Genomic DNA, 20,054 nt, shown 5'->3' on the forward strand with positions numbered 1-20,054 from the left:
GGGCTTCTCATTGAGGTGGCTTCTCTTGTGATGGAGCACAGGCTCTAGGGTGCTTGGGCTTCAGTAGCTGCAGCACACTGGCTCAGGAGTTGCTGTTCATGGGCTCTACAGTGATTGTGGTGCAAGGGTTTAGTTGCTCCATGGCATGTGGAATCTTCTTGGATCAGGGATAGAACCCATGTCTCCTGCATTGGCAGGCAGATTCTTATCCACTGCACCATCACGGAAGTCCAAAACCCTCAGATTTCGGACTCAGTCACAGGAGAAAGTGTAAGGATTCAACTGGGTAGCCCCGTCCCCAGGCACCTCACTGACTGGCTTCCCACCCGTGTCTGTCCACCCTAGACCCTCTCCTCTCCAGCTTCATGCCCCAAACCTCCAGACCCCGTAACGCCAAAGGACTGCTATCTAACAGCCACTTTATATTGCAATGGGAATGGATCCTCCTAGTCTTCATCCTTGCCCATCTAAATAGAACAGGAAAGTTGGACATCACAGAGAATTTCTAAAAGGCTTGAAGTGAGGGTTTTCTTTTTCCCAGATCAAATTCTCAGGCAGCCCTCATGGGAGCCCATTGCTTGATCAGAGGAAGCGGAGGGACTGTATTTTTCTCTCTCTGATACACATGAGTATTTGACGGGTAGCAGAGACCCAGCATTTCCTCTGGCCAGGCCCGGGTTGCTGGACAGTGGTCCTCTGAGTCATTTTATCAGAGGGAGTCTCAGTTTCCCTCCCAGGCTCTGACCTGCCCACAGCTGGAGTGGACAGCTGTGTGCAGCATCCCTGGGGAACAGTTCAGAGGTGGGTGGGGTTGGGGCAGGACTCCAAAGTCAGGGCACTTACCCTCCCCCACTTAGGAGGAAAAGTGACTTGGACTTCCTTTCCCAACCCTCTGACCCCTTGAAAGTTTTAATGGGTGGAGGAAGCTGGAAAGGCAGGGGGCGGGGGTAGAGAAGACTGTGTGAACCCTTTAAAGAAACTTATAATAATTTCAATCAGCATTTCCCTTCCATTTAAAATCACAAACGTAGCCACTTAATCAAATGTCATGCTTAAAACACATTTACCTCCTTGGGAGAAAAATGAACAATGGCAGCTCAATTTGGCTTTGGATGAGTTTTAAAAATAGTCAAGTCTGTGAAGGCCATTAGGTAAATGGTCTAAGAGCTTCAAAGAGGGCCGCCCGCTGGGGGTTGGCCAGCTTCTTTGTTGGGAAAATAGTCCAGGGGAGAGAAGCCTCCCAGAGGCTGGGGCCAGCCTGGGATTCCAGCTCCCTGGTGCAGGCTTCTCCTGGGTGGGGGACCTGGTGATCTTTCAACAATGGATACATCTGAAAAGTTCCCTTTTGCATTTGTTGGAGCTTGTAGGCGTGTGTCTGTGCCTGTGTGTGTGTGCATGCTGGTGTGCTGGGTGGGAGATGACACCATCCCCTCCAAACTCCCAAGAGAGGAGAAAAATGGACTGGTCAGAAATATGAGATGCCATCCAAGCACAAGAAACCAGTTACATTAACAGTGAAATATGTCATTGTTCTTAGTGTTAGTCGCTCAGTCGTGTTCAACTCTTTGAGACCCCATGGACTGTAGCCCACCAGGCTCCTTCTGTCCATGGAATTCTCCAGGCAAGAATACTGGAATGGGTAACCATTCCTTTCTCCAGGGGGTCTTCCTGACCCAGGGATTGAACCAGGGTGTCCCGCATTGCACTCAAGAGATTCTTTACCATCTGAGCCACCAGGGAAGCCCAGTATGTCATGATTTTATTCTTTTTCAGCACATACAAATGACCATGTTGGTACTTCCCTGGTGTTCCAGTGGTTAGGACTTCATTTCCTATTGCAGGGGTTGTGGGTTCGATCCCTGGTCAGGGAGCAAAGATCCCAAATGCCTTGCAGCCGAAAAACAAAAAACAAAACAGAAGCAATGTGGCAACAAATTCAATAAAGACTTTTTTAAAAAAGGGTCCACATTAAAAAAAGCCTTTTATAAACGACAATATTTGCATCAAGAGAAAAAAATAAAAACAAAATAAGAGTTGTTCTCTTTGGAGGATTTGTAGTGGAGTGGTCAGTGCCCCCAGTGAAACAGAAACTGGTAGGTCTTTGTCCTAAATCTGACTTTCTAGCCTGGGTGAGGGCAACCTCCCTCCCCCAGGGGTGGAAGGCACCCTCCCAGGTCTTGGTGATTCCCTGCTGGGTAACATCCCTTCCTTTTACTGTCTTCTCAGCCCAGAGGTTCCTACCTGAGGTCCGGGGACCCCCTGGGTATGTGGGTAGAATGCAAGGGATCTTTATACTTGGATGGTGAGAAAAATCACGTAAGTCCAGCATTTCTTTCTGTTGTAAACACAGCAGCAGAGCAAGGTGGTGTGACATACCTGCGACCATCAAATAGAAACTGCAGACATTTCTCCTGCATCACCACGACTGTGGATGGCTCAAAATATTACTGCTACATGTCCGGACAGCCAAATCATGGCACTTTGGATCTGCCAATTCATCCTCAGCATAATAAAAAGAACATACACTGCTATATAAAAAATGCATTTTGTATTTTGTTGTGTTTCAGTACACTTGGTTTCCTAACAATCCTGTGCATTTTAGTCTATGCACTTAAAAACGTTCTGAGACTCGGGTTTGCTTAAGGGTGCTGAAGGGCTCCTTGGAGCAGAGTGGGTCAGGAGACCCCCAGGCTCATCTGGCCCGGCAATCTCATCAAGGGTTATTCTGGCTCCTGAAGGGCCTCCTTGGTGCAGCACTCCCACTTTATCCCGCTAGGTGGCAGCAGTGAAGGCATCGCTTCTCTCCAGGCTTCAGGGGCCCAGTCTATTGTTCCAGGACCTCCCTTTGGGATCTACCCACCCATTAAAACCTCAAGCAGAGAGAGGACTCCAGGGGAAGACACTCCAGGGGTGGTCAGGTAGGCGAAATGCTGATTCAGCCTGCCGCTTCTTTGGACAATAATAGTGAAACAGTGTGAGGCAACCTCATTTAACCCCCACAGAAATCTCTGTGTGGAAGGGAATATGGAACCCATTTCACAGATGTGAAAACTGAGGAGCCAAAAAGGTTGAAATGTTCCCAGGATCCCACAGTGAGTAGACAGTGGCACCTGGGCTACCTGCGTCAAAGACTTGAGGTGATCTGGCCACCACACCATCCTGTCCCCTGCCCTCTCCTCTAGGACCTTCTCAGGGAGGCAAGTCACCCCCTTCTGTCCTCCTGCCTGGGCAGAGGAGACCCCTATGACTCTCAAGGTCCTGGAGGCTCAGGGATGAAGTTGCCTGCCTGGGAGTCTACAGTTCCAGGGACAAGCACCGGGCCTGGCTCCACCCCACAACCATCTGCCCCCTCCCAGGGAGGCCTCTCCTGATAAGAGGGGGGTCTCTCACGTGGGCTGGGGGTTACAGAGCTTCACTGGGAGCGGCACCTGCATAGACCACTGGTACCTTCCGCTCCCTGGACCCCCGCATCCACACTTGCCACACAGGAGCTTCACTAGCTGATTTCTAAGGCCTGGTTTGTGCATCTCCTCGGGCCGCAGAGAGTTGGAAGCAGGGCTTTGTCGCGGCTGCTCACGGAGTCAGCAGGTCTGGCCTTCAGCGCTGTTTCCCAGGAGTCTCTTCCCGGTGTGAGGGACCCCGCCGCGGGCCCTTTCGCCCTAGTCAAGGCCTTGCAAGGACAACCTAACCAGGTAGGCACGGGGAACTCCGGGGACCGACAGTCCGGGACGCCGGGGTCCTGGAACTCTCCGGGGTCCTCCTTCTCCAGGGCCGGCGAGCAGCAGCTGCAGTCGGGGGAGCGGGCGCAGCCGGACGCCCAGTCCGGGGGGCGGCTGAGGTTTCGGGATTCGGGACGGGACAGGACGGCACGGGACGGGACGGGTGGGGGGACAGAAGATGGTGGAACTCTGACCAGGGACGCAGAGACTTCTCTCACCCGCGCCGAGGCAGGGGTCCAGGCCGCGGGGGAGAGACGAGTGCCTAGCAGCGGACCCTCCCACCTTCCTGACTCCCGCGGCCGCTTCCGCGCACCTCCGCCTGGAGGAAACTTTTCTCCCAGTCCCCGCCCCAGGCGCCCCCCAACGAGTACTTCCTCAGGAACACCCCCTCCCCCAAACCAGCTCTCCCGGGGCACTGGGCGCATCGGTAACCGGGTCAGAACCTCGAACCGCTTCGCATGCCATCCGGTTACCGTGGCAACACCATCCGGCGGCGCCCGGCGGTCCAATCCGAGCCCGCGGCCTCTCTCGAGCTTTTCCCAAGGTGGGGACCGGGACGAGGCCAGAGCTGGGGAAGGGGCGGCAGGGACCCCGCCTGCAGTGTCGCCGGGGCCGGGCACAGCCGCGCGCGGAGAGGTGGGCCACCGCGAGGCGGGGCGGGCGGCAACCAGCAGCCGGGGACGGGCAGGGGGCTCGGGCTTCAGTTCGAGGGGCGGGGGGAGCGGGTGACGTGAGCCGGGCCGGGCGGGCGGAGTTGGGGCCCGCTCGGGGAGGCGGGGGCGAGCGCGCGGAGAGGCAGACGCGCGGAAGGAGGCGGCCGAGCGGCGCGGGCGGCTCTGCGGCGGGCGCGGCGGGCGCGGTGGGCGCGGGCGGCGGGGCCCTGGGATCCCCGCGCGCCTCCTCGGCGCGGCGCCGCCGCCGCGCGTCCCCACGCCCCGCGCTCCACGGCTCCCTCACCCCGCGCGCCTCCCCCGCCCGTCTCCTGCCGGCCTCCGGCGCCGCGTCCGTCTGCGGAGCGAGCGCTCAGACGGAGCCCCCGGCCAACTTGAGCGGCGCCGAGCGGCGGCGGAGTCCCCTCAGAGCCCCCCGAGTCGGTGGCGCGCGCAGGGGAAACGCGTCCGCCAGCGTCGCCGCCGCCCGCACCCCCGGACCTCGCCGCCCCCTCGGCGCGGGGCTCGGGCCGGATCGAGAACCGCGCCGCGAGACACGCACTGTGCGCGGCGGCGCCGCCCGCCTCCCTCTTCGCTGCTCCGGAGGACGAAGCCGCCGGTCCTCGATCCTCGCCGCGCGGCTGCGGCGCCGAAGTGCTCCCCTCCTGGGCCGGCAGCCGGCTCCCTCACCTCATCGCTGCCTTCGCCGGGTCGCCCCCGGAGGGGGTCGCGAGCCTTGCACCCGGGCCCAAGGATGTGCGCCCCCGCGGGCCGCCCCGCCTGAACCATGCGCCCCAACGGCGGCGGCGTGCCGGCCGGCATGGAGCCCCGCGCGGCCGCGCTCTGACTCGCTCTGCGCCCCGCGGCCGGCGGGCGGCGGGCGGCGGGCAGCTGGCGGCGGCGGACCGAGAGCCGGAGACCGGCGCCGCGGGACGGAAGCGAGCGGGCACGGGCGCCGCGCAGATGGCCGGGGCGAGCGAGATCTGAGGCTCTGCTCCCCGAAACGTGACCATGTGGATTCAACAGCTTTTAGGACTCAGGTGAGCGACTCGGCCGGCGCCGGGGTGCGTGTGGGCGCGCGGGTGCGTGGGTACCGAGCCGGGCAGAAGCGGCGCTTTCCTCTGTGTTGCGAATAAAGCGAACCCCTCTCTGCTCCTGCGAGCGGCCAGCCGATGCCCCGGGATCCGGGTCGGGGCGCCGCTCCGGAGCTTGGAGCCCCAGAGCCCCGCCGGCAACGGCCGGCTGTCCCGGGTTCCGCGTGTCCGGGTCGGGGCGCCCGCCCCATTTCTCCCGGTTCTGGGGCCGGCCGGGCGCGCCCGCGGCTCCCGGCGCCAGCAGCGCAGTGTCCTGGCCGGCCGCCCCGGCGCGCCGCCTCCTCGGGGCCCAGGGGAGGCGCGGGCCGCTGGGCGCGGCGGGCTGTGAACCCAGGGCGGGGGCCGGGGCTGCCAGGGAAAGCCGGGGGTTCCGGGTCTGGCGAGAGCTCGGCCGGCGGAGTTAGAAGAAACCGAAGCCTGATAGCCACGCCGCCCCGCTTTCCCCTTCCTCGGGGCCCCGGGGCTGAGCAGGGGCCTCCTGGGCTCCCAGCTGCCGTTCCAGCTGTTTGCCGGTGACCTCCGGGCCCGACGGGCGCGCACAGCTGGCGGGCAGCTGGGGCGGGAGACGTTGAGGCTCTGGGGGAGCGCAGGACGGCACCCTTTCTCCCCTACGGGCAAACACCCTCCAGGAACGCCCTGGGGTTTGCCTTTGTCCCGGACTACAGGGCCGGTTGAAACCGGGGGTTCGAGCTCGATGCTCCCAGCAGGGGTACCCAAGAAGACCCTTTGGGGCAAACTTTGCTCGCCTGCCACGGCGCTCGGGTTTTAGCCCTGCTAGGAACCGGTCGGACACACTTGTCCCCTTGGCGGGGCAGACGGCCTCCAATCCGTCGCCCTCCCGCCGGGGTCTCGGCGGAGCTGGTGCGTGTGGGTCCCGGGTTGCATCGGAGAACTGGAAGGACGCAGGCGGAGGCTGCGAAAGCCAGCGTGCGGTTCTCAAGTTTGTCCACTGGGATGCACTGCACTCCCGCTTTGGGGAGAAAGGGGCCGGTCGCCGCCGGAGCCTGTGCCTGAGCCTCCCCCACCGCCAGCCGATAAAAGCTGGGGGGAGCGTGCTGAGGGAGGGATCGAGTGCGCGTCCTGATTTTGAGAAACTGGGAGAGGAGGGAGCCCGCAAGGCGTCTCCTAGCTACCCTTGATTTAGGAGACGATCCCCCAGTCCGGGGGCAAAGCCTGTTGGAAGTATCTAGTGAGAATTGTCCAGTGTTATCCTTTGGCCTTTTTCTAGAAAGCGGCATTCCTTGTCTGGGTGGCCGGGTCGTGTTCGGCGGCCTGGGCGTTAATAGGTTAATACTGAAGCGGGTTGTGCTGGATATTGGCTCAGCCTGAATCGATGTCCTGTGCTCAGACTAGATAAGGTTTGGGCTCAGCCGCTCTGGGACACAGACTCCATGGAGCGTCAGGGCAACTCTGCCCAGGAGTGACCCCTTCCAGGTGCCCTCGCCTCTGCCTGCCGGGTTTCCGCTAGACTCCAGAGCCTTCCGAAAGATCAAAGGGGTCCCCCCTCTTTGGGAGAGGGTGCTCCTTCAGCTCCCAGACACCTCCCCAGCTGCTGTCTGGCAAGTTATTTGAACCGACATATTTCTTTATTACTAACTTGCTAGATTGAAAGATTAGTATATTTTGATAAAGAGAAAAGAGAATGAATATTACGGAAAAAAGAATCTCTCTGCTGGTTCAGAATGCACTAAAACAGTTCATCTAACGCATCCCTGAGTGAGGTCTACTTGGGATTTTGCTTTAGGAAACAGTTCTGTTGGTGATTTTGAAGTTTGACCTTTTGTTTTTTTCCCTTCAGTGTTAGCACAGGAGATTTTCTGTAAATGTGCCTCTGAGGACGGGCTGTCACCTCTCCAGGCGGCTGGCAGGAGAGAGCTCTGTCATATCTGAGAGCCATCCCCTGGCGGGCTGGCCAGGAGAAGGGGCCATGCTTGGAGAGTCTGTGTTTCTGCATCTCACCAGGCACAGTGTAACAGTCACTGAAAGCCAGGGATGATGGCTTGCCTGCGACCTGCTAATGCATTTTTCCTTGAAGGCAGCACATTACCTCTGTTCCCAAGCCCCTCCATGGCTCCCCCAGGTGAGCACCAGGCATTGTGCTGCCCGGCTTCCAGCCTGGTTAGGTCAGGCAAGCATAAGACATGGGGCCCAGGTGACAGGAGACGGCTCTGGGCGTGACCTGAGTGAAGACTCTCAGCTCTGGCTTCCGAGACAAAGTCTGGGTTTGGATTTCTACTTCTGCATTGGAAAGGAGCTGTGCGCGGTGCGTTTTCTTCCGAGGAGGAGGAGGAACAGATTGAGTGTTTTGGAGCTGTTTTTATGCCTTTTTGGTGGTGGTTGTAGCAAGAGCTCCAAAGATACCTTCCATCCGTGCAGATAAAGGTATCTTTTGAAGGTGGCCTCGGAGCCCTGCCAGCTGCGTCCCAGCTAGATCTGGGAGCAGCTTGAAGGGGATGCTTACTCAGCAGGCGGCACAGATTTTAGAGTTCGGCTGCCTGCTTGTGAGTGGCCTCTGAGGCCACAGCCGTCCACATAGTGGCTTTATCAGGGGCTCGGAGCTTGCAAAGCACTTGCCAGGTGTCCTCAGGGGCGCAGTGGCTAGCCAGCTCCAGGCTCCTCGCAGGCCTGGTGCCTGCCCTTCTGCCTGTTCTTCCAACCTAAGGTTCTGTTGCCCCTTCTGTTCTGGAGGCCCTGGGTGTGCCTGCGATGGGGGAGGGTCTGTAGCAACATAAGGTGACTCTTCTTTCATGGGGGTTCACACAGGCCCCCGACAGCCACATGGTACCATGTTTGGGCCTCTGCACAGTCCCAGTGGATTGGCTGTCCCCATCGCTGCCTGTAAAGTCCTTCAGCAGCTGGAGCCCCGCAGCTGGGTTTTAGAGGACCAGGTCAGAGGCTCTGTCCACAGACATCACCCTCCTGGTCAGTCCTGGTTCTCACCCACTTCCAGCTGCTGGCACCAAATTGATTACCACTGGAGCCCCTCGAGTGTCAGTGACCGTGATACTCATCCAGGACAATATTGCTGGAATAAATCATCATTTTAGGAGACAGCTCACTTCTTTTCTGCCACTTGGGTGGATCTATCCCCACCACTCAAAGCTCCCCCACCCCCCGGGGACACACTGTCCAAGCAAAGGAGGGGGCGGTAGGCTCCTCCCAGCCTGTTGATTGATTTATTCTTTGGTTGATTTATTCTAATCACCTGCTTCTTTTTGTTCTGTGCATCAAAGAGACCAGTAAGTGGGGAGCAGGGCATAAGCTGAGACAGCTCCACGCCTCCCTGAGATGTCTGTCTCCCAGTCCCTGGAGAGAGAGCCGCCTTCTTCCACATGCATGCTGCATCTTCCTAGCCGGGTCGCTCAGATGGCAGTGGGAACAGCAGCATCCCATCCCCCTTGTGGTCCCCAGCCCCCCAACTGGGACACCATCAAGGTGCTTGGCAGGTGTGGGCTGGGTGTGCTTCTTGAGTTCTTCATCCCCCAGCCGTTGTGTGGGGAAACCACAGGGTACACAGAGCACGTGGGTCGAAGCTGCACCCTGGGTCACCATGAAGTGGGCGGACACCAAACCCCAACCCCGCCGACCACTGCCGAGCCTCCCAGAGGCCCGGGCTCCTGTCTGGGGTTACGTAAGAGTCATCTGCTTTCCAAACGTAGTTGCCAAGTTTTCTTCAAAGGGCTACAACTCAGTAGAGACCAAATTGATGTAGAGATTAGCTTGGAAAGCCAAATATATCCTTGATCTAGATTTTCACGTTTGAAGTCTGGCTCGAGAGGGTTTCTCCTGCCCGATGCCAGTCAGCCAGGAGGGGGAGGCAGGAGGAGGACTCGCGGGGGCTACAGCAAACAGACCCTGTGGCCCCTGACTCGACTCTCTCTCAAGACCCCCTTCCAGGAATTCAGAGGAGCTGGTGCGTCAGGAGGCCACCCAGCAGGGAGTGGTGGTTATGTAACTCTGATTAACTCAGTTCATAGAAAGTCAGAGGCTGCAGTGTTCCCATGTCGGAGCTCCGGGGGCCCTTGGGTCCTGGCTTCCCCCGTGGCCATCCATATAGAGCCTGGATTGTTTCTGGCTGCTTGGAGGAGGCTGCTCTGGCCCCCTGTTGGGGGCAGCACTTTCCACCATCAATGAGCCAGGCACAGTAGGGTGCTTCTTCAGGGCCGCTTCCAAAGCCCCTTCCAGAAGAGCATGCAGGACCCATCCCCTACTGCTTCTGGTGGTGGTTGGGGGAGCCAGCCGGATTGTCTCCTAGCAACCTCTGGACCAGTGGAGTTAATTGGGATGTCCCAGCAGGCGCAGGGAAGTAGCCAGGCGATGAGTGATGTTTCTCTGAGGATGCTAAGAGGCTAGAAGCTCCCCGTTCATCTATAGGCATCTTCATAGTAGACAAATACCTCCAACATGACCCAAAGAGAGCTCGGAGTGGAGGACAGTGGAAATGGTTGCATCCATTCTGCCCTTGTTGGCCCCGACCCACTGACCTGGGCACCATCAGCGTGTCATGTGCTGGCAAAGAACAGGGTCCTGCTGCTGTACCATGGGAGACTAGGGGATCAGGGGGTCAGGGGGTCAGGGGGGGATCAGGGGGCGGGGGGATCAGGGGGCGGGGGGATCAGGGGGCGGGGGGATCAGGGGGCCAGGGGGAGGGTCGCGGGGGACTAGGCTGGAGGGACTTGGGATTGTATTTGCATCTCCATCCCATACGTGCGCTTGGAAAGAGAGCTATTACCTTCTTTCTTTCTCCCCTCCCGCCCAAGACAAGGTGGGTGGCAGCCGTGCTGGGTCCATCTGTGCATCAGCCTTCCCCACACGCCGTTCACGTGCTGATTCTGTCCACTCACTGGGGCTTTTGTCATTTGGTGCACTTTCTCTTGGGTGGTCAGCCAACAGAGCCCACTGCCTCTGCCCTTTTGCCGTTTCCAGCCCAGAATGGGCAGCAGCCTGGACCATGTGTCTGCTGAGACCTCCTGCCTGACTCCCCAGCAAGTCAGTGTTTGGGCCCTGTGTGTGACCTCAGGGGTTTCAGTTGGCACTGGAGACTCAGGGGGTGTGTCTGCCGGGGATGCTGGTGCACCTGTGCTCAGGCTTCCTGGTTAGTGCTGGAGAGGAGCCCTGGTCTCTGGACTGTGGGTGATGAGGGCAAGGGCCGTCTCATCCTTCAGCACCTCTTGAGAAGAGTGCCACCACCGCGTAGATGCTCAGGAGCTCTCTGTGCATGAGTAAACTTGTCCGCCTGGCACAGTGCCCATGCTTTTTCCAAGTGTTGCCCTTGTAGTTACTCGACCTTGACTCTAAACTAAGACCCAGGAAAGAAATGCCCAGCCAGAGCAGGGCTAAGGTTGAGACTCTGTTCTGCCCCCAACAGATAGAGAGACCTTCTTCAACCCTACTTACTGGTGCTCACAATTCCACCATTAGAGGTTCATTCCTTTGTCTTGAAACTTCACCACAATTGGAATGTAGGCATGTTCAGGAAAAACTATCTGAGCTACTGATCTGATAATAACTGAAAGCACTCAGTTGGATAGTTTTCAGCTATTATCAGTTCAGTAGGAGTGAGAGCATCCAATTTTTAACATTCTGAGAGGAAAGGTGAGTGTAGAAGAAAAGCGAACACGGAGGCAGGTGGCACAGGTCTGGCAGTGGGAGCTAAGGTACCACCAAGGGAGGACTGAGAGACATGGGGTACAAGTTGAGGGCAAAAGCCAAACTCACTGGCTTTGCCATGGGCTGAGGTCTCCCCTCCTCTGGACTGTCTTGGGGAATAGGGACAGTTCATGTGCCTACTAGGGATTAGTGGAAGACAGGGCCAGCACATCTGAAAGAATATTCTGGTCAGTATAGGAGTGCAGGTGGGCAGCTGGAAGATGTTGAGGAATGTTAGTGACATGTAGACACCTTAAGACATGTCTGTTCCTGTCTTAAATGTGAGCTGTGGAATTTGTACTGTATTTGGATAAAATATGCATGCTTTTTTTAAATTGAGGTATAATTTTCATAAATATTAATTTCAGGGGTACAGCATAATGATTCCATACTTGGATACCTGTGAAATGAGCAACACGGTAAATCCAGTTAACATTTGTCACCATACATAGTTACAGAATATTTTTCTTATGATAAGAACTTTGGGGGGGGGTAAATTAAGAGGTTGGGATTAACATATATACACTATTATTATATAGAAAATAGATAATCAACAGGGCCCTACTGTATAGCACAGGGAACTATACTCAGTATTTTGTATTAACCTATAAGGGGAAAGGATCTGACAAAGGATATAGATAGATAGCTAAATAGATAGATAGTTGTTGTTTAGTTTCTCAGTCATGTCTGACTGTTTTGTGACCCCGTGGACTGCAGTCTGCCAGGCTCCTCTGTCCATGGGATTTCCCAGACAAGCATACTGGAGTGGGTTGCCATTTCCTTCTCCAGGGGATCTTCCTGACCCTGGGATCTCACCCACTTAGGCTGCATTAGTAGACGGATTCTTTACCACAGTTCTATTGGGGAAGCTTCATAGATGGAACTTTGTATATATATCTTTGCTGTATACCTGAAACTAACAAGACAGGGTAAATCAACTATAATTCAACTTAAAAAAGAAATTAAAAAACAAAACAAAAAATAACTTTTAAGATCTATTCTTTCAACAACTTTCAAGTAATGTGATTCAGAGAACAGACTGGTGGTTGCCAGAGATGAGGGGTGAGGGGTGAGGGGTGGGGAGTGGGTGAAAGGATCAAAAGGGACAAATTCCAAGAATAAAATAAGTCCCGGGGGTGTCATGTGCAGCTTGACACTGTAGTTCAGGAGACATATCTGCTGTAAATGTCTATATAGCACAGAAAAATGCCTTGACCTCTGTTTTCACTTATATCTCTCTTTGAGTTTGCTCCTCAGTTTCTGAGTGCCTGGGCATGCCCAACCCTGAGTAGATGCCGTGCAGACCCAGAAATGAGTGGATTTCTCCTCTTCGAGACTCCTCACTCCAATAATGGGGGCAGGCAAATGAAGGGTAAAACACCCTTATTGGGGTGGAGAGGAGCACTGTCCAGTAGAAATATAACACAGGCTACATTGGTATTTTGAAATTTTTCAGTAACTACATTAAAAGAAAAATGTAACAGGTGAAATCAGCTTGGATGATATATTTAATTTTTCAGTATATGCAAAATAGCATTTCCATGTGTCATCAGTCTAAAATAGGATTAATGAGGATTCATTTTACATTCTTACCCTGCTCTGAGTCTTGGAAATCAGGAATGCAGTTTACTTTTGTCTCTCCCTCTGGGCTTGCTGCATTTGGGGGCTCATATTGAACACTTCCGTGTGGAAACTCAGAAGTGAGAAAAGCAACTGTTTGGAGACTGCCACCTCCCCAGCCAGTGTGTCATGTTGGCACCATTGCTCCATTAGTAAGAGCTCCGAGGAGGGCCAGTCTGGCCAGCAGCCCTCCTGATTCAACAGCGGGCATTTGCTGATGCCAGCTCTGTGCCGGGTCAGTGCCAGGGCCAGAGGCAGAAGGATGAGCTGGGGTGGGGGCAGTGGCTGCCGCCTTTAGGGGCCCTCAGCTTGGAGAGGGAGGTGGGCTGTGCTAGCAGGTCCTCCATACCTACCATACCATCAGGGGCCCCCCACCAAGCTGTAATAAAATGCGTTTGGGGGCCTGAAGAGGGGATGGCAGAACTGTTCCTTTGTGACAGAGGTGTCAGAGGCCAGGGTCAGCTGGTGCAGAGGAAAAAAACCAATGAAAGAGCCTGGTGAACACATAAGCTGTGTCGCCTGCCAGAAAGGAGAGCTGACCCTTGGGGGGGGGCATTCCCCCCTTCAAGTGTGCCCCAGAGCCAGTGCCTGGAGTGAGCACACTCTGGGGTGACAGACCTGCTGGGGGACCCCTCTCACTCCAGCACGTACATTCACTGGATCTGTCCTGGTGGGGGCCTCCATCGTCTGCCAATGCTGACAGTCCATGATAGCTCAGGCCCAGGGGAGGAGGAGAGATGCGGAATCACCAAAGCCTGGGTTCCTTGGAGATTTTAGGAATGTTTTTGTAGAAACAAGTGTGTGTATGTGTATGGTGTGGGTGGTGTGTGGGTGGAGTGAGCGTGTCTGTTGGGGAGTTTATGTGGGTGTGTATTTGGGGAGTTTAGGGGCTAGTGGGCATTCAAGCACTTCTCAGGAGTTCCAGCTCCAGGTGAAGAGACTAGTTTTTAAACAAAACTCTTCCTGCAGGAGGGAATTTGCTGTGTTCACAGGACTGATGGTCTGGGTAAAGAAGCCTGAACAACCACATCAGAACCTGGCTTCTGACAAATATTCAGAGAGACAACAGACCCCAAGGGGACTGGTGGGCAGCTGATCAGAGCTACACAGGTACAAGGGGTCTCTTGAGCAGATTTGGGGGCAGTGTCCTTGCAGTGACCAGCCCACCCTGTGCCTTCAGGAAACACTGATGGGGAACTCACTAAGTGTAAGACCTTGGCTCCGGGCACACTTCCGGGCAGTGGGGTGTGATCTGTGAAGGGACTGCGCTTTGCTGAGGTGCCCTGAATGATCATTTGTAGTTACCGGTTCTTGAGTATTAAAGAGTTTGTATTGTAGGGCAAGTCTACAGTATGGGAGCTCTGTCTGTATTAAATGGTAAACTCTTTGAGCTCTGAGAAAACTCCCTTTTTGATATCATCGAAATCTTTTTGAATGTACTGACTTGGTTAAGCAGGGCACAGATTCACTGTTTTTCAGTCACTAAGTTTTGTCCTACTCTTTGTGACCCCATAGCCTGCAGCACAACAGGCTCCTCTGTCCTCCACCATCACCTGGAGTTTTCTCAAATTCATGTCCATTGAGTCCGTGATGCTATTGAACCATCTCATCCTCTGCCACCCCCTTCTCATTTTGCTTTCAATCTTTCCCAGCATCAGGGTCTTTTCCAGTGAGTTGGCTCTTTATATCAGGTGGCCAAAGTATTGGAGCTTTAGCTTCAGCATCAGTCCTTCCAATGAATATTCATGGTTGATTTCCTTTAGGATTGACTGGTTGGATCTTGCTGTCCAAGGGACTCTCAAGAGTCTTCTCTAACACCACAATTCAAAAGCATCACTTCTTCATCACTCAGCCTTCTCTATGGTCCACCTCTCACATCCGTACATGACTACTGGAAAAATCATAGCTTTGACTGTATGGACCTTTGTTGGCTAAGTAATGTCTCTGCTTTTTAATACAGTGTCTAGGTTTTTCATAGCTTTCCTTCCAAGGAACAAACGTATTTAATTTCATGGCTACATTCCCTGTGCATAGTGATTTTGGAGCTCAAGAAAGTAAAATCTGTTGCTATTTCCACTTTTTCCCCTTCTATTTGCCATGAAATCATTGTAAAACCCCTAAATTCAAACTTAGAGAACTTTGGGGCAGTTTAATTGAAGATTAAGTGGCTTCTTGTGCCCAAATCCAATGATGCAGCCTTTTCAAATTGATCTATAGGCTCTACCAGCTGTTGTGAAGATTCAAGCAAAAAAAAGGGTGAGGAAGGAGAAGTCATCACTGTCTGTAGAAGAGGGATCTCAGGAGTTCAGTATTGATTGATGGACCTCAGTGTACCAGGGCCCTGTACAGAATTTTCATGCTATTTCATGGAATCCCTGGTCCTGAAAAAAGGACATTAGGTTGGAGGAAGAGAAGGTCTCATGGAGAAGTTCTGACAGCAGGAAAGTGCTGTTAAAAAGCTAGCATTCTCAATTCTGTAGATCAATATAATTTATGAAAATAGACCAAGAAAATCCTTAACAAAGTATTAATAAATAGGTAAACTTACCAACATGGAAAAGAAGCACGTGGGGGTTTTCAAGGTGGCTCAGTGGTAAAGAATCCGCCTGCCAGTGCAGGAGATGCAGGTTAGATTTCTGAATCAGAAAAATCCCCAGGAGATGGAAATAGCAACCCACGCCAGTATTCTTGCCTGGAGAATCCCATGGACAGAGGAGTCTCGTGGGCTACAGTCCATGGACTCGTAAAGAGTCAGACATGACATAGCAACTGAGCATGCATGCAAAAAGAAGTGTACACCGTGGCAAAGTGAAGTTTATACCATGGATGCAAGGATGGTTCAATATTTGGAAATCAGTTAATGTAATGTATCATAAGAAAAGGCTAAAAAAGAAAAATCAGAGGATCATATATGTTTAATAAATTCAGCAGTTATCTATGATGAGAACTCCTAGAAAAAAGGACTAGGAGTGCATTGCCTCAACTTGATTAAGGACATTTATAGAAACTACCACTGACTTGATACTTAACGTTGAGAAACTGGATGTTTTTCCCCTGAGATGAGGAAAACGTCAAGGATATGCACTCTCACCATTACTCAACACAGTGCTAGAAGTTCTAGCCAGTGTGCTACAGGAGAAAAGAAAATAAAAGACATACAGAAAAGGAGAAATAAAACTGTTCTTATTTGTAGATGATACAATTATCTCTATAGATAGGATTATCTACATAGAAAACCTCCTGTAATCTATTTTAGAAAACTCATAAAGTTAGTAAGTGAATTTTGCAAGGTTGCAGGAGGTGAGATGAATTTACAAAAATGAATTATATTTCTATTATCAGTGAACACATGGACACTGAAATTTAAAAATGCAAAACCATAAGTGGTTACAGTTGCTAAAAAATGAAATATTTCAGTGCAAATCTAATAAAACTTGTTATGCGGACAGCTTGTATGCCAGGAACTACACAATGCCAATGGAAGAGTCAAAGAAAGTCTGAATAGATGAAAGACATACCAGGTTCATGTACAGGAAGACTCAACATAGTATATGTTGAGGATGTCACTTTTCAAATTGATATAGAGGTTTAGCACAATTCTAATCAAAATCCCAGCAAAATATTTTAACATAGAGATAGTTCTAAAATTCATCTGTAAATGTAAAGCCAGTTCTGAAAAAGAATGATAAAATAAGAGTCATCAGTCTATCTGATTATGACATTATATAACTACTGTTATCAAAACTGTGTAGTATCAGTGAAGGGTTAGATTCACAGAACAGAGAATCTAGACTCCCACAAATACGCACAATTGATTTTTGACAAAGGCACAGAATCAGTGGAGAAAAGACAGCCTTTTCAATAAATGATACTAGAACAAAAGGACATTTATAGGCAAAAATAAAATCCTCACTTTATACAAAATTAACCCTGGATACAAAATTCTGGATCACAGAATTAAATATAAAACATGAAAAAACTAAAACTTTTAGGAAAAAATAATCTACAAGATGTGGGGATTCCCAAATAGTTCTTAGACTTGACAGCGAAAGCACAATCCGTAAAAGGGAAAAATGATAAATTGGACCTCATCAAAATTTTTAAATTTTCTCTGTGAAAACTTTTTAAGAGGATGAAAATACAGACTGAAGAGTGGGAGAAAATATTTGCAAACCACACATGTGACAAAGGACTAATATCCAAAATAAAAAAAGACTCTCAAAATTCACAAAGACCTCTCAAAAAAAAAATGATACAAGCTAATTAGAAACAGGTAAAGCCATGATGGGACATTTCATCAAAGAGGATGTTTACATGGTAAAAAAAAAAAAAAAAAAATAGGCATGTGAAAAGATGTTCAACATCACTGGCCATTAGAGAAATGCAGTTAAAACTACAATGAGACTTCCTTATCCATCTACCAGAATGGCTAAAATAAAAAATACTGACACCAAATTCTGACCAGTATATGGGGATCCTGGATCACTCATACACTGTTGATGGGAAGGTAAAATGTTACAGCCAGTCCACAGAGCACTTTGGCAGTTTCTTACTAAATTAACCATGCCACTGCCATGAAGTTGAGCTTCCACTCTTGGGCATTTATGCCAGAGAAATGAAGATTTCTGTCCACACGAAAAATTGTGTATCAATGTTTATAACAACTTTATTTGTAAATAAAGTCTCAAATTGGAAACAACCCAGGTGCCCTTCAGCAGGTGAATGGCTAAACATATCATGGTACCTTTACACCATGGAATGGTGTTGAGTAATAAAAACGAGAAAACGCTTAGTACGCGCAGCTGCTTACATGAACCTCCAGAGGGTTATGCTGGGTGAAAAGAGGCAACCTCAAGGGTTACACACTATATGGTGATTCCAGTCTTCTTGAAATGGAAACATTATAGAAATTATAGTTCCTGTAATTATAATTATAGAAACACAGTAATAATTGTCAGACGTTAGAGAAAGAAGAGAATGGCTATAACAGAACAAACTCAGGGGCCCTCATGGTGACGGGAAGCTTTCTGTCTTGATTGCATCTGTGTCAATAAGCAACTTATTTGGTTGTTGTTCGATCACTAAGTCGTGTCTGACTCTTTGTGACCCCATAGACTGCAACATGCCAGTCTATCTGCAACACTATCTCCCAGAGTTCGCTCCAATTCATGTCCATTAAGTCAGTGATGCTATCTAACCATCTCATCCTCTGTCAGCCCCTTCTCCTTTTGCCTTCAGTCTTTCCAGCATAGGGGTCTTTTCCAATAATTTCGCTCTTCTCATCAGGTGGCCAAAGTATTAGAGCTTCAGCTTCAGCATCAGTCCTTCCAATGAATATTCAGGACTGATTTCCTGTAAGATTGACTGGTTTGATCTTGCAGTCCAAGGGACTCTCAAGCATCTTACCAGCACCACAGTTCGAAAGTATCAGTTATTTTGCACTCAGCCTTTTTTATGGTTGAACTCGCACATCCGTGCATGACAGTTGGAAAAATCATAGCTTTGACTATATGAACTTTCATCGGCCAAGTGATGTCTCTGCTTTTTAATACACTGTCTAGGTTTGTTTTAGCTTTCCTTCCAAGGAGCAAGCGTCTTTTAATTTCATGGCTGCATTCACCATAAGCAGTGATTTTGGAGCCCAAGAAAATAAAATCTGTCACTGCTTCACTTTTTCCCGTTCTATTTGCCATGAAGTGATGGGACCGGATGCCATGACCTTAGTTTATCCAGCTTATACATTGTACTGTAGTTTTGTAAGATGTTACTGCTGGGGAACTGGGTAGGGGCATGCAGGATTTCTTCCTATCATGTCTTACAACACTTGTGAATCAGCTCAAAAAGTATCGTTAAAAAAGCTAGTATTCTCTACCTCACTGTCAAAGGTTAGCACCTGCTTGTGTCTGTGTGTCCCCTCTTTAGGTACCATGTATTTGAATTTAATGACAGTCATGGGTGATGTGAAAACAGATAAAAAAAATTACAAGATTTGCTATGTTGTGATTTTGCCACACTTTTTATCATGCTAAATACGTCAGCATGTGAACGTGCAGTGTTGCTAATGTGATGATATCTGTTAGCAGTGACAGTAATGAATGACCTGGTGCATAATTATTGGATAAGAAGAGCTGTCCAAATTCATACATAAATCAGGTCAGCTCTGAAAATAGCGCAGCCTTTCTGGGGACAGTCACATAGGGTGGTATCAAGACCATGTCCCAAGGAAACACAAACAGTTGGTTTCCTGTTTTTAGATCAGTAAGACAAGAGCCTCAAGTTAGTGAAGGCACAATGTTCCTTTGTGTCTTTGCTGTTTTCACTTTCTTTGGTCTTTATGATAAAAGAACTGGTGTGTAAGAGTGTGTGTGTGAGGTATGCACACATATGCTCTATTAATACTTGTGGAATGAAGTTGGATAATGCAGTGGGAAACTCCGTTTCAGATTTGGCTGTGAACTGCTGTGATTCCAAGAACTAGACCCATTTACTTCTCTTTTTCTCTCCTTTTCTGTCCAGCTAGGAGGTGCTGGAACACAGTGTTCTAGACCTTTCCATAACCTGGACTTTTGCAAATGACCAGCCAATCAGGACCATCTTAGTCTGCCCTCAGAATCCATGTGACGACCCTGCAAGGCAGGTGTTGCCACTCTGATTTTACAAAGGAGGAACCTGAAGTTCAGAGAGATTAAGTGATTTGCCCAAGGTGACTCAGCTGGCTAGTGGGGGAATGTGCTGTTCCTCTTGTCCTTTATGGCTCTCATGTTTTATATAAAATCTATTTCTCACTCCCCTGATTTAAGTCACACTTTGCCCTTCTAGGAAAAATAAAAATGCAAACAAAATCAAACGTAAAGTGGAGAAGGACCCAGCCACTGTGATGTCAGGTTAGCACTCTGTGGATCTAGCTAGCTCTGACTTTGAGGTTGTAAGTCCTTCCTGCACCCAGAATTTTAGGTAAAAGCTTTGTAGTCTAAATCAGAGGTTATTTTGCAGCAAAGAATTCATGAGATGTCATAAAAAGATGACAACATACCTGTGACACAGATACAATTATTTAATCTATTTAATAATTAAAAATAAATGCTATCAAATTCAAGGAAGCCTCTTTTGAGAGCTCTTGTGAAATTAAACTTGAAATTAGTGGATTGAGAAAGTTTGGTTTAACATGACTTGTAAATCTGGTCGAGTACCAAAAGAATTCATAATGGAAGTTGGCATATCCCATAATAATCAAAATCTCTCAAATGCTGGATTATCTGAATGGTTGACTCCAAATATGAAGTGTATATATATATGTACATGTAGATGTTTAATATGTAAAC

General features: G+C 50.7%; 1 protein-coding gene across 7 annotated transcripts in view; it reads left to right on the plus strand.

Moving 5' to 3' along the window:
- The first annotated feature begins 4,189 nt into the window (after window positions 1-4,189).
- The window catches only part of AJAP1 (adherens junctions associated protein 1), a 127,131-nt gene continuing 111,266 nt past the window's right edge, over window positions 4,190-20,054 (plus strand). For 4 of the 7 annotated variants that reach the window (XM_081486039.1, XM_081486037.1, XM_081486038.1 and 1 more), the window contains exon 1: window positions 4,483-5,409. In XM_081486039.1, the coding sequence (XP_081342165.1) occupies window positions 5,381-5,409 (29 nt within the window). In that variant the 5' untranslated portion in view covers window positions 4,483-5,380. Of the gene's footprint in view, window positions 4,356-4,482; window positions 5,410-20,054 lie in introns of those variants that run through there. The other 3 variants (XM_081486043.1, XM_081486042.1, XM_081486045.1) reach the window with 2 other exon arrangements.

This window comes from Giraffa tippelskirchi, chromosome 5, assembly GCF_054371585.1.
Source record: "Giraffa tippelskirchi isolate mGirTip1 chromosome 5, T2T-mGirTip1v1.2.pri, whole genome shotgun sequence".
Lineage (NCBI taxonomy): Eukaryota > Metazoa > Chordata > Mammalia > Artiodactyla > Giraffidae > Giraffa > Giraffa tippelskirchi.